This window comes from Prorops nasuta, unplaced genomic scaffold, assembly GCF_024137725.1.
Source record: "Prorops nasuta isolate Cenicafe-Biocafe unplaced genomic scaffold, Cenicafe_Pnas_1.2 PNAS00008, whole genome shotgun sequence".
Taxonomy (NCBI): domain Eukaryota; kingdom Metazoa; phylum Arthropoda; class Insecta; order Hymenoptera; family Bethylidae; genus Prorops; species Prorops nasuta.
Genome location: NW_027116805.1, coordinates 8,981,476 through 8,997,154, shown reverse-complemented (window position 1 = coordinate 8,997,154; position 15,679 = coordinate 8,981,476). Strand labels below are relative to the sequence as shown.

The 15,679-nt window shown below is 44.4% G+C and overlaps 3 protein-coding genes across 4 annotated transcripts in view; 1 reads left to right on the top strand and 2 right to left on the bottom strand.

Moving 5' to 3' along the window:
- LOC136775333 (heterogeneous nuclear ribonucleoprotein L-like) overlaps nucleotides 1-634 on the bottom strand; it is a 96,705-nt gene extending 96,071 nt beyond the window's left edge. Inside the window, exon 1 of the mRNA XM_066730017.1 lies at nucleotides 8-634. Within this exon, the coding sequence (XP_066586114.1) occupies nucleotides 8-70 (63 nt within the window). The 5' untranslated portion in view covers nucleotides 71-634. The remainder of the gene's footprint in view (nucleotides 1-7) is intronic.
- Nucleotides 635-757: 123 nt separating this feature from the next.
- LOC136775332 (methyltransferase-like protein 25B) lies at nucleotides 758-2,980 on the bottom strand. 2 transcript variants are annotated; one of them, XM_066730016.1, is made up of 7 exons: nucleotides 2,791-2,980; nucleotides 2,497-2,603; nucleotides 2,178-2,419; nucleotides 1,985-2,087; nucleotides 1,610-1,912; nucleotides 1,269-1,532; nucleotides 758-1,205 (listed from the first exon to the last, which is right to left on the bottom strand). In XM_066730016.1, exons 1-7 carry the CDS (start codon nucleotides 2,908-2,910, stop codon nucleotides 926-928), a joined length of 1,419 nt encoding a protein of 472 aa, XP_066586113.1. In that variant the 5' UTR covers nucleotides 2,911-2,980; the 3' UTR covers nucleotides 758-925. The 2 variants fall into 2 exon arrangements, with proteins under 2 accessions (XP_066586113.1, XP_066586112.1); XM_066730015.1 differs by having other exon boundaries at nucleotides 1,985-2,133; nucleotides 2,194-2,419.
- A 5,548-nt stretch (nucleotides 2,981-8,528) lies between these two features.
- On the top strand, nucleotides 8,529-15,468 carry LOC136775462 (serine/threonine-protein kinase Wnk-like). The gene is made up of 3 exons (XM_066730253.1): nucleotides 8,529-8,767; nucleotides 11,469-14,362; nucleotides 15,065-15,468. The coding sequence occupies exons 1-3, from the start codon at nucleotides 8,747-8,749 to the stop codon at nucleotides 15,225-15,227; spliced, it is 3,078 nt and encodes a 1,025-aa protein (XP_066586350.1). The 5' UTR covers nucleotides 8,529-8,746; the 3' UTR covers nucleotides 15,228-15,468.
- The last annotated feature ends 211 nt before the right edge of the window (nucleotides 15,469-15,679 follow it).

The window sequence follows — 15,679 nt, the reverse complement described above, 5'->3', positions numbered from 1 at the left end:
TACTCACCCTGTGTCCGGACTCCTCGAGTCTCTGTCTCTTCGAATGCGGTCCGTCCCCGTTGAAGGCCATCCTGGTCCAAGCACCGGCGGGCTACTTTGCGTGCAGTCTCGGTGCTATCGATGAGACACTCTCTCTCTCTCTCTCTCTCCCCCTCTCTCAAGAACCACGGCCAAGTACTGTCTTTCTTTCCCTATGTCCGGCTCCCTCTCTCACACACCCCCTATCTGTCTATTACTTCCCTCTTTCTCTCCCCCCTCTCTCTCTCTCTCTCTCACACACACACTCTCTTTGTCGTTTGCTCGCTCGCTCGCTCGCCCGCCCGCTCGCTCGCTTGTTCACTCTCGTTTCCGGCTTCCCTATCTTCGCCTTTGGCGTGTCGGCGATTTGGAGCACAGGCGGGGAGGGAGGGAAGGAGAAAATAATCGGTAGGACACGACGCGTTTCGCGACGAGAACAGACAAACACGCGAGAGCGGCTTAAGGGAAACTGGATCGCCTGCCCGGAGGAACGTCAACGGATGCCCTCCTCGACGACGACAAATGCGATAAACGCGCACTCTGGAGTCGATAATCCTAACCCCCCTCGAGCGTTCCGAAAGCCGATAATACCGCGACTCGTCGCCATCTTGGCCATTCCTGCGCTCTCATTGGCCCGTCCCGCAACTCTCCCGCCAATCACGATCGTGCCAACAGCCATCTCTCGCGGCCACTGACTACGATTCTCCCTCCGCCACGATACATCCCTTTCCCGCCAAATTTCAACCATTCTTTATTCCTAACAAACGTGTACTTTTCCATACAAAATATTCCATTTCGGAGTAATTTCATCAATATATAATATTTGTCCTTTAAAATATATTTCTGCATATTTTTATCTGTGTAGAAAAAATAAATTTTATCAACTCTTTAAACGTTCGTGCAACGGTCAATCAGTTCTCTTCGCTGACATTAGCACAAAATTCCTTGGAGATATCCTAGCGTCAAAAATAGGCTTCAGAATTGGACAGAGATTTCTTTCGGAGAGGAATAAAAATCTGTCCAGTAGAACGACAGTTTCTACCAGCGATGCTAACATCAGTCGTATAGAACTGAAGATGATTACTTTCTTCCATGACTCGAGATATTCCATCATTTCCACTGATTTATAATCTCTCGCACTAGGCCTTAGCTCCTGACTTAAATCCTCCGTGGCATTTGTACAGTATCTACAAAAGTAGGAGAGTTCGGTCAATTGCCAGCTAACGTAGTTTTTCCTAATCTGTACTCACTGTTCGAAACTTAAACAATCTTTAACTTTAATATTCTTCAATTGCGTCCTTCTTAATTTTATACTTTTCTTTATTAAAATAGTTTCTAGTGCAGCTCTATATGCGTGCACTTTTAAATCATTGTAATTCCCATTCTTTAACTTATCACAGTGCTTTTCAGTAGCGTGGCAAGCTGCTTCCAAAGCAGCGTACGATAACTTGCAATTAGCTTTTTTCGACAGATAGCTGCTCAATGGATAGCCCCTCCCTGTATCTCCCATAGGTCTGAAACATAGCATTATCATGCTCGTGTCGGATCAATCGAGCTGCTAAAGAGAAAGTTTAATGAGATCGATACTAACTCTAAAGTTAATTTCATATAACAGCAACCAATGATACAAATAAATCTAGCTCGTCTCTCCGATGTATAAATTTGTAGCAAAGTGGGTGTAAGATCTCCGCAAGGATGCAAACCCACTAATCCAAATCCAAAAGAATTTACATCCGGCAAAAAGTTATTTACAAATGCTCTTTCTAGCCGAGTAATAATTTCTCTCCGCTCCTCTCTAGCTGCTTCCAGCTTGGCCGATATATGAATTGGAGTTTTACAGTAAAATTCAGGCACTTTTTTCACCATTAGATTAACCAATTCCTTATCGTACTTTCTGAGAAGCAAAAGTCAATTAGCAGAAATTCTCAAACTAAAAGATGTTAAATGTTTTAAGCAAAAGTTATACCTAGCTTGTCGGGACAAAACACTTTCCTGCTCTACGCAAGTTACAAATAGCCCATATTTAAATGCCAATGCACGAGCCAAGTGTCCCATACCTGCTCCTATATCTACAATGCACTTAGTGTTAGCAGCTCTCGCACACGTAGCACATACCTACGAAACACTATCTCTCTTAAAGTACTTGATAATTTTCGCACCTAACATAACCCTCACCTGAGCTATTTTTTCTATCTCGTGTTGCTTTTTTTGTTTTACACGTTTTATAAATTGTTTATTAAAATTATCGTATAAATTATTCAGGTCCGTATTATTATTCTCTTCTTTCTTTATGGGTCCTTGGCAACATCTTACGCTCACCGGATGCAAATGGTCCCTGCATATTTGCAGAACGTTAGCCATTCGACGTAGAGTCAACAGAGACAGAGGCCATACTCGATTGCTGTAAATACATCAAGTGTATTTGATTCGTAGACAAGATTTAAATTCAATTAAAACTACACTTTTTTATTAACAAACCATTTTCCTCCCATCAGCCATACTCCAAACTCTTCGGGGGAAACATCCTCCAAAACATTTGTCCAGCTTTTTGGTAATTTAGCCCACAATTCATCTTGGAAAAAATCCTAGAAAAATGTTCAAGCAAAGCTTTAAAATGACTCTTGAATCATTGACGCGGAGCTTCAATAATATTATGCCACGTGCAAAGCTCAACTCCATCATGAGAAATCTACATTATCGGCTTTGCGCGAGATGAATCTTGCATATCAAATGCCATCTCGCTAATTGTAACATTTCTTTTGCTTTACTTACCACAACGTAGGCGTCTAGAAGCCAACCGTAAACATCTAAAACGCGGAAAATTTGATCAATCGTTGCATAAACTCTGTTGCAGGTACTGCAAGCGCATCCAGTGATGCCAGTAGGGGCCATTGCTATTTGCTGCTATACACACGGCTGCTATATGTATGTATATAATACGTATGTATACACCGACTGAACAGCCGCGCGAAAGTTAAACCGCATTGCACACTATTTTGTTTGTGTTTTAAAACCGCTGTTATCGACTTAATTACACTTGGCTCAGTGAAATTTGATCATCAGGAACGGGAAAGCGCGCTCGATAAATATATATATATATATATATATAAGGGGAAAACAATTGCGAATTGTGGAAAGAAAAATGATTTTTGATTCAAGAGAATGATAAACGACCAGAGAGAGAGAGAGAGATTATTATATATTGTTATTGGAAAATAATAGCGATTATATATATAGGGAGGAAGCGATTTTGTCGAGTTACAAAATAAAGAGGTAGAAATAAGAAAAGGAAGGAGAGAAAAATTCAAAAGGTTTTTGCGCGGCTATAGATCATCAATTAGTATTTTAATGCTTTGTATGTCCAGCGGGGTACGTATACAAAGTAGCATCTCTTCCGTCCTCGAGGAGCTGTCTTGTATAATCTTTGAATTATGACATTTAGTCGAAGTAGAAAGTACAATAAATGCAAGGTAAAGGAAAGTAAATTTTTAAATAATATGCCATACGCACACACTCGCATTATATAAGGAGTTTGCAAAGCGTATCGCGCTTGAACGATGACAAGCGAAAGAGCGAAAAGGCAAAAACTCGAGGAAGAGTCGAACGGAATAAAAGGAGCGGGGCAGGAAGGCATTTTTTACATACCAAGTGCACGACGATTGTAAACGATGAAGATTCGAGAGAGCGAGAGAAGAAAGAAATTCTCGGGACGATCGCATGGTGCGCCATGTACATACATACACTGCACGAATGCTAGTCTATATATATATATATATATATGTACATACACCTTCGCTTTGGCTTTGGTTGGATCCGCAATATTTTGCATATCATCGTGCGTGCAAGGTCTTACCGAGCGCTTTTTATGCTCGCATTCAATGCTAATAATGCTGGAGGATGAGAGGGCTCGCTTTGCTTTATTTATTAATTACAAGTCCGAGTGTGTTCTCTTCTATACCGTTCCACTTTACAGCACTTTCACTCTTCAACAGTTACGTTATATCGCTCATGAGCGTGTTGCTCTGGAAAAACTATGTGCACCACATGTATATACTTATTAAGTGCACGCGTTTGTAGGAGGAGAACCACGGTACGTAGATCGTCCGCTATGTAGCCCCAAGTTTTATGGCTTCCATGAGAACCAAAGGAGGAAAACTCTCGCAACCTTCGATAACGCCCCTGCAATAATTGCAGCCTTTCAACGAGGGATACATAGTGTACATACATATATATATATATATATATATATGTATCCTATTGATTCACTCGACCATATCGGAAAGAGAAAAAAGTGCTGCAGGTATACAGAATTGATGGTATAAAAATTCATGGATGAAGAACACGAGCGTATATATATATATATATATATATGTACACGTCTCGTATCCTTTCATTGGAAGACTCATATCGGTGGGAATATGCGAAGGAAAATCTTGCAACCTTACATTGTTGCACTGCAATAATTATATACCAATCGGCGAGATGTTATTTCTTGGATTTGGTCGTGGAAACTCCGTAATGGCGTATAAAAAGTTTTATGAAACAGAAAAGGAAGGAACGAAGAGGCAACACCTTACGAGAACAAATGAAGTAATCGCCGGGTGCGCGCGCGCGCGCTCGCTCGCATTTTGCGAAATGGTTATTAACGATCGGCGATCGATTGCTTCAGCGGATCACTGACCGATGCTTTTAACGCGGCGCTCGTCATATTCGAAGCTTCGCCAGGCTATTTGGATCTCTTTTACGCCAACGTAAGTGAAAGTTTACCAAGTAGGACGCGCTCCGTACCGCCGCCGTTGAGATTCGAGACGACGGCGGCGGTGCTTGGATGTTCGCCAATAAATGCTCATCGCGAGCCGCACAACTTCCTCTCTCTCTCTCTCTCTCTCTCTCTCTCTCTCTGTAGTGGCCTCTTAGGCTGCCCGCGTGCCTGCCGGACGCAGGCCAACGCACAAATTCAAGCTAAATATCAATGAGTCCCTCGAGTCGAGTCCATCGAATTCCAAGACTTTCCAAATTGACGCTCCAATCCCCCCCCCCCCCCCCCCCCCGCCAATCCTAGAAACAAACCAGGAAAGAGAGAAGCGCGCGAGGCCGATTTCTTTCTTTCTCTCCTTCCCTACTTCCCTCCTCGGTTCCTCGCACACTCCTCGCTCTTAAACAGCCCGTTTTTCTCCCAGCTATACATATACGATATATGCTTATTCGCGATGAACGACTCATCGTCCGCCTCCGCTCTCACGCGTTAAAGTGACAAATTAACATACATACGCTTCGGAAGGCTGCAGGCGTGCGCGCGGTCGATCCGCTTCGCAATTGAAACAGCCGAAATTCAATCGGAAGTTACCTCAACGCGATTTACATCACGCTCGAGATTTATTTGCAACTCGTTAATTATATCTATATATCAACTTGTCGCACATTTCACAGACGTCTACCACTCAAAACTAGTTTTCCAACGAGTTCCAATGCTTATTCTCGCTAAAAAATTTACATTCTCTTGTCACACGCGTGAAATTGGCTATTTGTGCGGAAAGCATCGTAACTATATATATATATATATATGCCACGAAAGTTTCCTTCGGATATCTCTCTTTTATAAGACCCAAAATAGGCTCTTTCCCAACTCTTAATGCGTTAGAGAATATTTTAGAATTCTAATTAAAGAATATAAGAGAAAGAGTACACTCTATATATATATATATATATATATATATATATATAAAACGAAGCTTCGCGTATCCGTTGGAAAAGAATTGTTCGCGCCAGTTGGGATTTATGCTGCAGGAGACAGTGCAGGAGCTTCAATCGGAATATAATGTCAGTGATTTGCATCATTTGCAATTTGTATATATACTATTTAAGTGCGTGCTGTCGAGCAGCTTAAACTCGTTTTTCAACGATTTATAGCATTTATTCCCGCTGATAAATTCGCGTCTCCCTAAAAATGAGAAATTTATACAGAAGGTCTATCTGTGCTTCGGAAGACACGCGCGGCCGAAATTCAATCAGAAGTTGCGTCAAGGATTTGCATCACGCACAAGCTATATTTATAACTTTGTAAACCAGATGTAATAATCCTATATTTATTTCATGTGCCTGCACACTTTAAGCTATTTTTTTTGTTTTTTTTTTTTTTTTCTTTTCAACGAGTCGTAATCATTTGCTTATTCTGGTTGAATAATTCACACACCCCTCCCCCCTTCCTCACAAGTGAAAATGACAAATTTATTTGTATTATATATATATATATAGGAAAGGCAAGTTTGCGCAGGAGAAGACGATGAAAATTCAATGAAAAATTATTGCACGAGCAATCTACATGAGAGGCAAAAGCTTTTGCAACTTGTACGTAGCAGGTCAGGTCATCATCATGCTATTTAAGCAGTGATGTCTACAAGTCTAGCACCTTTCGTAACAAAGTCTATATGGGGGAGAGCGTCGTATTTTCATATAGAAGAGATAAAATCGAGCGTGAGCAATCGCGCCGCGCCGCGCGCAGAAGCGTATAGCTTGCGAAATTCGAGCAACGACGACGAGATTGGAATTTTAATTATGCTTTTATTAAGTCATGGTCTCCCTGGATTTGCCAAGTATATATATATATATATATATATATATAGGGGATTGCGGAAAAGACGCAGGATGCTAATGGTGGATTATCCGAGTTTCATTGTGTCATAATGGACGCGCAAACTGGCTGGATTTTCGGCTACAGGTTCTCTCTCGCGTTTCCTCGCAGAGCCGATGGCCTGGAATCGCGCAAAAAATAGAGCACGGAGTGATAAAGGGAGATAATCTCGGTTTCATCGTGCCATAATTAGCAGTCGGGGCTCGCTCGCTCGATTTATGCTACCTGTTCTTGCTTCCCAGGCTGGAATTGCAAAAAAAATGGCCGATGGTAATAGAAGATAATCTAGGTTTCACGAATCTCATCTGTGTGGCAAATGAATGCGTATATATATAGGTATATATAGTATATAGTATATTAGAGATTAGACTTTGAGATTGGAGGATGGTACTTGGTGGTATGGAGAATAGCAGGCAGATAAGACTCTTTCTAGCGCGAGCGAAAGTATTAAGAAGCGTATATATATATATATATATATATAGATAGGCGCATAAATCGTCTCTTTCACCGAATATCGCATACGAGATGGGATGAAAGACGCCAGAAGAAAAAGACGGACGAGGCGTATACGGGGTACGTACCGCCTCGCGCCAAGGTCGAAGGAAATGTCACGTAGCGATGATAGAATCACGGAAGAGCCATCCATTAATTCTCGCAATCAAGATCCTTCAAAGTATCTTCTTTCGCGATTAGCGATGAGAATTACGTAAGCCCGAGCGTTTAATCGAGCTAGGGAGAGAGAGACTCTCTCTCTCTCTCTCTCTCTCTCTCTGCGCAGCCGTCGTAACGGTGCAAAGTCCTGCAGGTGCGTTGACAGTGAGAGAGAAAAAAATGCTGCAGGTTTTCGCAGGAACCAAAAAGAAAGTGCGCCAGCTGATGGACAATGAACAATGCCAGCTATCAAGTTGTATCGAGTTTCCAATGAAAGAGAACAATGCTTCCAATGGGAGACGTACGTCTTCCGTCAACTTAACGAGGCCTTCGAAAGATCGGTCACTTGCTCGCGAGTTGCATGGTATCGAGAAGAAGCTATAGGTATACTTTTCACGGATCGAGCGTTTCCGTAGATGTAAAATCAATCTGGATAAATAATAGCCAATAATATATATTGATTGCTTCAAAGGCGCGCGCGCGTGCAGCTCTCATTGAATGAACAAACGTTTAATTGTATATATAAAATGATGAGATTTTTCTAAATATGGAAGCGATTGGGAAAGCGCGATGCTTGCGGCCGTTTGGCCGGCCGACCGCTTCGGCAAAATCCTCCGACTCTGTCTGCAATACATATACGAGCGGAGGAATTTGTTTCTGGGGATATGACAGAGGTGCGAAGAGGATACGCGTATGTATGTACGACGTACATACATACGTATGTATACGTGAAGCGGCGCGGCGGCGCGCACATCGAGTCGAGACGAGACGAGACTCGATAGCGATGGTTTTCATGGGAGAGCCGAGCGTGAGACTCATTATCGAGACGCCCGAAGCGGAAGAAAGGCAGTTTCGGTTTCGATAGGCCTTGGGGGTCAGTGGAAAAGTGATGGCTGAGCATAATCGACCAGGTCGTGGAAGGATTAAAGAAAGTCGCGTGCAAGAGTTGGCCCCTTTGGTCTCTTGCCCCCTCCACTCCCCACTCCTCTCTCCTCTCTCTCTATCGCGCGCGCGCGCGCGCGCGGAGAAAGGTGCCCCTGCCTGCCTCGCCTCGCCTCGCCGTTCGCGAGCTATTCGAGAGAGAGAGAGGAGAAGAGCTTCTCCGCTCGCTCGCGCGCGCGCGCGCGCGTCCGTCCGGCCGGCCGACAGCCACTGGTGGGACTTCCTCCGGTAGAAGGGGGAGAGACTGGGCCTCTGGGCCCAATCTGGCCTCAGTTGACACGCGAGTCTTCGCACCGTGGCCAGCTTAGCCAGCCCGCAGCAGAGGAGCAGCCGCGCGCCCGCGATATGGTGCTTGCCGCGAGCTAGCCGCGATACGTCCCACGTACAGGCCAAAGCGTTTCAACGCGTGCTCCACGTGGATTCAGTCAAGTGTCACTTGTAAATAGCGCAGCTGCAGACGAACCTCCGTATTTAAGGATCGACGCTCGCTCTGCCACGAGCATCATGCGTTTCCTTCGACTCCAGGTAATTGTCTCTGCTTAATTGGCCTACCTCCCTCCGTCCAGTCCACCGTGGACCAACATTTTTTCTCGCCCCAACTCAAAAATACTCCCCCGCGTATATATATATATATATATATACATGCGTGCCGCACTTTTCATTCTTAGCCTCGGCACGTAACTGCTCCTCGAATTAACATCGAGTTTCGACATTCCTATTGGTAAGCGCGTGCACGGTGCACAGTGCACTCTCTTTTAACGAGCAGAAACTGATTCTTGGAAGTTCCTGCTTCTTCTGCATGCGACTATCCGCATAAAAACTTACATTTTCATCGATATATTTCTTCACGTTTTCGTCCAACGATTAATTGCACAGTGCTCTCCGTTATTCCTTCCTTCTCTCCCAAGTCTTTTTTTTTTTTTTTTTTTTTTTTTTTTCTCGTAATTTAACGCGATGATGCTATTACGCACGTATATAGTAGGTTTTATTCCGCGCGGTGAGAGATTTTAAGCATCGCCGCGCCGCGCCGCGCCGTGCCGCGGTCCAAATGAAAATCGCAGCTGCTCGACCACTGTAAAATGTTCCATTTTTTATTTCTTCCCTCGATACGTAACTGCCTGAATTAACATCCGAGTTTCGACATTCCTATATTATGCCAAGCGTACTTTGTTTTAATGAGCAGATACTGATTCTTGGAAGTTCGTAAACTTGGACTTTCATTGATTTTCCCAATAATTTTCGTCCAACGCTTATTATTTATATTAAAAGGTTAATTTTTCCTATATTCCTCCGTGGCGAGTGGCGCGTCGCCTCAAGTTTTCTCGCATTTCAAAGCGCGACAATGTTATTACGTGTTTTATTTCCACTTGGAAGGCCTAATTTCTTTTTATCATACGCTTCGAATCATCCGACCATCGCACAAAACACTTTCCAGTGCGGTTTTTACTTGACCACCACGTACTTTCTTAAGTCACACTGCAAACTTTACTTTCTTTGCCGAGCATTAAACCTCTCCAATGGTATGAAGCGATTGCTTTAATTCCCGACTGTATATGCTCGAAAAAGAGTGAGCTAATTGAGTGTGCTCGTTACGCGCGTTAAATTACGGATAGCGCGAATCGCTCGCAAGGCAGAGAGAGAGAGAGAGAGAGAGGAGGGATTGCGAGTTTATCTCTCGAAACTTCTCATATTAAATATCGTAACGCATTTCATTGTACAGCAGCACCTGTAATTATATATACCAGCTCCACCGCTTCGTTAGTCTCAAGAAAAAAAGTGAAAAAAAAAAAAAAGAAAACTCACGAACAAATTGCAACTTTAACGATTAACCCATTTATTTCAATGATTAGTTTGTCGAGATAAGTAGAGGGATACGCGTATTGTTTCCGAAGCGAAGAGGCTGGAATGTATATATATATATATCTACTCGCCGCGTCCCGCACGTATGTTGAAGAGAGCCACACACACACACACACACATGATACTTACCAAATTCCCCGGGTGAAACTCTCGAATCTAAAAGCCAAATTTGTTTCTCCCCCCACTTTGCCCCTTACGATTTCTCGAATGGTCCCTGGTCGATTGAGAAGAGAACGCGCAAGGTCCAGGCAGTGCTCGTCTTGTTATATCGTCCCTATATGTATACATATATATATATATATATATGTATATATTAGGGAGGTCGATAAAAAAAAATTTTTTGACGGATCCCCAAAAACCACTAGTATTTGATGAGAAACTACAGTGCTTGAAACCTGTGGCCTGATAAATGATGGAAACACGTGGCTCAATGCGATCAAATATAATTTTCGAATAATTTTACAGTTTTTCGCTGATAACTCATGAAATATTCGATTCTATGAAAAGATGCATATAAGCTTTTCTCTGCAGAATTAAATTCTACATAATAAAGGTTCTATACATTTTTCTTCTAGAATGCATACTAATCGAGATATTGCTGAAAAATCGATCCTCTTTTTCGTTTATACACATTATATTGACATATGCTCATATGAGTAGTTATTCTTATTTCGCTGTAGTTACACATTTTATCTCTCTTAATTTAATAAAATATGTTAATTGTACGGTAAGCTAAAAATAATTATTCATATAAACATATCAATATAATGTGTATAAACGAACAAGAGGATCGATTTTTCAGCAATATCTCGATTGGTATGCATTCTAGAAGAAAAATGTATAGAACCTTTATTATGTAGAATTTAATTCTTCAGAGAAAAGTTTATATGCATCTTTTCATAGAATCGAATATTTCATGAGTTATCAGCGAAAAATTGTAAAATTCTTCGAAAATTATATTTGATCGCAATGAGGCACGTGTTTCCATCATTTGTGTCAGGCCACAGGTGGCTTCTCATCAAATACTAGTGGTTTTTGGGGATCCGTCAAAAATTTTTTTTTTAACGACCACCCTAATATATATATATATATATATGTAGCTCGGATATTCGCTACATTGGCTAATTGTGCACACTCGAGTGTCGCTAGAATATTAATTAGTCAGCCTGATAAGGACTGCACGCGGCAGAATGCCTCGTGTCCTTTCGTCTGGATAATCGGGTCACTCGGTTATATATGTATATATATAGCCATATCAGAGCTCTCGCGCGGTGCCACATTGGAAACTGGCCAGAAACGCTCGATCGTTGGGTGAAAAATCTCCAAGGCGAGCGATCTAATTTGCATATATATATATTTATTACAGGTGGTTCTGGTGATGGCAGCGGTAGTGGTGGCTTCCACTGGTGCCAAGGATGTGCAGGCAGCCAAGAGTCGCGACAAGAGGCAACAGCTCGCTTATTATCCGAGGCGAGGAGGAAGACCGCCCCCATACGCGGTTCAAATGGAACCGATAGTGCAATACTCCCAGAGGGACCCTCTCTACAATCCCGCACTGGCCAGCGCCAAGAGCGACGATCAAGGATTTTACGAGGAGATCCCTCTGAGCTACTACCCGACGGAACCGGAACCCATCATCGAGATCATTATCAAAGAGTCCAACGAGTCCTTGCCGACTCCCGCGCCGCCTCCGCCTCCCGCAGCACCAGCGAAATCCGCGAAGGAGCCCATTCAAGTATTCTACGTAAAGTACGAGAAGAAGAAGGATCATGGCGCGGGTGGAAAGTCACGAGTCGTCTATGACCCACCGGTGCCAGCTCTGACCCCGGTGGAGGAGCACGAGGAGATCAAACCGGATGCTCCGGCAGCTTACGCGGAGGAGGAACCGGTTCGGACCGCAACTCCTGCTCCTACGGAACCTTCCACCACTCTGAGAGCCATCATTCGACCGGACAGCGAGATCTATCATTCCGACGGCAGCGGTATCAGAGTGACCTTTGGCACCGAGCAGATACCCCCGAACGCTCACAATAAGAGGAGCGACGCGGCGGGACCCGCGCCAACGGTCCAACCCAAGCCTCCGACCTCCGCGGTATCCCCGGGAAGTCCCAAAAGACAGCACGGCCCCTACCAACCGATCCAACCTGTCCAGCATGCCAGAGTCCAGCCAGCCTTTCCCCAGCAGAGGATCGTCAACTCCTTCCCTCCGCAACAGGCGTTCCAACAGCCGCCCCAGCAACATCAGCCACCGTTCAATTATCCGCAGCAACAACAACAGTTCGTCCCACCTGGCCCAATTAGGAGTCAGCCGAGACCTCAGCAGCAGCGGCCACCGATAACCGTTCAAGGTCTGCCGGAAGTTCAGCAACGCGCACCGTTCAATAATTTCGGACCTCCTCATAGAGTCAACATCAATCATCCGCAGCAACCTGGCCTACCACCGACCCTGTCGGTCTCGCATCAGGCAGTCAATCTGCAAAATCAGCCCTTGAATCAGGCCCCCGCCTTCAATCAGGAGCAACAGTTCGCGTTGCAGCAGGAACAGGAGAAACAGAGGTACCACGAGCAACGTCGTCAGCAAGACTTGCTGAAACAACGGGAGCAACAGAGACTTCAGGAACATCAGCGCCTGCTCGAACAACAGAGGCGTTTGGAACAGCAGAGACAATACGAGCAACAGAGAATCTTGGAACAGCAACGCTTCCAGGAACAGCAAAAGTTGCAGGAGCAGCAACGCTTCCAGGAGCAACAACGCTTCCAGGAGCAACGAAGACGCAAGCAAGAGCAGGAGGAGAAACTCTTGCAGGAGCAAAGGTACCAGCAACAATTCAAGTATAACCAGCTGAATCAGAGTCCTCCTCAAGTACCACAGAGGACCAACGGAGAAATTTTGAAAGCTGTTCCAAAATTGGAGCAACACTTTGCTATAAGGGAAAATCCTCTTCATCCCGGACCGTTTCCACCAGGATCGGCAATTTTACAGCCGACGTCCTTCCCGGATATTCCTCAGAGTCATCAGTTCCCACTTCAACAACAGAACATTCTTCAAGACTCGCATCGACAAACGCAACTTCCTCATAACCATTTTCCAATAGACAATTTGCAGCAACTTCAGCAACACCAACAGCACCAGCAGCAGCAACAATCGCAACAACATGAAAAACAACTCTACCAAAACCAGCAACAGCAATTCTTCTCGCAAAATCTGCCGACATCCCAGCAGCAGAGACCACCTCAATCCCAGCAACCGAGTCAGTCTATATGGGGAAGACCTGTGTTTCAGAACAATTTGAGCGGAAATCAAAAGATCTACGCTACTCCTGTTAGTCCGGTGGATAATCAGAATTCGGTATCCACCCCGAGATCCGTAAGTCCTACGATCTCTGCAGCGAGCGGCGGTGGTAGTACGACAACCACGGAGGCACCAAGATCAAGACCAAGACCAACACCAACACCAGCAGCAGCAACGACCACGACGACGACGACGACGACGACGACGACCTTGTCACTGAAAAACGAGGCCAAGATCAAGGCCAACATCGCTAGTCTGCCGGACGAGGTACCGGACGATATAAGGGAACAACTGTTGAGCTCCGGTATCCTGGGCAATGCGGATATCCAGATTCTGGATTACGACAAGGTAGGGGACATACCGATCGAGAAATTACCGCCAGAGGCGCTAGCGAATTTCTACGGAGCCGGTGGGTCCGCAGCCGTGGCAGCCAGCGAGCCGGTCCCTGCGGTTCTCAAGAGGCTGCACAAGTCCGATGCGAGTCCAAAGAAGGTCAGCTCTAAGTTCGAACAGGCTACGTTGCGGCCTGGAGGCGTCGAGATGAAAGTAGTACGCTTCGATCCCGATACGGAGCAAGGCCAGGCTCTGGCCGATCAGCACATACGCGAAGATGCTACCAGGCTGAAGCCAGTAGCCGTGGGAACAAGGGACACCGACCAATACAATCGATATCTGCCGCTCAAAGTGAGCGGAGCTTCCTTTCCGATCCCAGATGTACCCGAGCTCAACGGTCGCAAGATCTCCAGCGTCGTTGTCTTGGCCCCCGTTGACTACAACTTTCAAGAGGAGAGGGAGCCGGAGGCCAGACACTCCAAGAAAATCACAGACGCACAGGCCGTTAGATTTCTCGCGGGCGAAACGCTCAAGCAACTCGTCAAAAAGCCCACCGTCGAGAATTACAAGAAGTGGCTCGAGCAGGAAAGCCAAACCGAGCCACAGCGACAGTCCGTCGTTCTCCTCGTAACTACGTAAGTCGGATCCATCTTATTTCTCTATACGATCGCACAGCTATAGCGCGCACCTCGTGATCGAGACCCTATAGAAATCTTCGATATAACCCGCTCTAATTGCACATGCATTCCATCACCGCGTTCCTTCCTCTGGCGCAATATAAGCCTTTCTTCTTCTTCTTCTTCTTCTTGTCGCACTTACTCCCTGCAACTCATCGCTTTCTCGAGAGAAAAACAAAGAAACATCCATGCAAAATTTATAACGATCGATACATCCTTTCCAAATTAATATTTATCACAGAAAAGAGTAAATCCAATTCTCCTTTCATTTTGCTGTAAAATGGATGCACTTTTTTCCTCTCGAGAATAGTTTCACAATAGTGCATGGTGTATCTGGGAAATATTTCGACACCTGGAAAGAATGCTTTCCCGTATAGCAATCTTATTCTTCTTGTTTGACTTAATTGGAGCTACCGAATAAGAAGCGTCCTTGACCACCTTTCCCTATATATAAGAACGAGAAGAGAGTGTAGAAACCACAGTCCTTCAAGGGCCTGCCTGCCTGCCAGCATGTGGTCTAATGTCCCAGGGCCAACAGTGTCCTGAATATTTTATGAACCCCCATTACACTTTTTGTTCCTTAATAACTACCCACGGCTCGAGGTATGCTAAGAACGGAGGCAGTTATACGAATTTTACATGGTTTTATCTCTCTCGCAGGTCTAAAGATAATGCCGACGGGGACAAGGAAATCTTTATGTATGATGTAACCTCCCAAACTGTGAGCAAACTCTCCGGCGATTTGTCATCCGCATTCGTGGACGCTGCTGAAAGCAATTCCGATACCGACACTTTGGACGACTCTGCGTTCGCCACTTATTAACTCCCTCTTATATCATGGTTTCTGGACAAACCAACAATTGCTCGAGTTAATAGCGATGTTCCAATTATTGCAATTGGAGAATGGCTCACTTCGTTGCCAGATTCACTTCTCGAATTCATAGAGAAAACGATGAAACTGTTTCCAATTAGAGTAAAAGGATGCGGCGCCAATTAGACATATAAGTATCTCCTGTAGATATCATAATTATGTATCAATATGTATATAATAACATTTTTCTACTTTTTTTTATACAAAATAAACGCAATTTTTTTTATCACTCTTCATTATTGATATACCTACATTTTTAATGAACAACGAATGTAGTATACATACATATCTCATCATAATATCGTTTTCAAAATGAAAGGCCGATCGGTAATATAGATGATACTGGTTGCGTCAGGTTACTAAATTTACTTGGCAGAGGGACCTACTATACTCTTCGTACAATA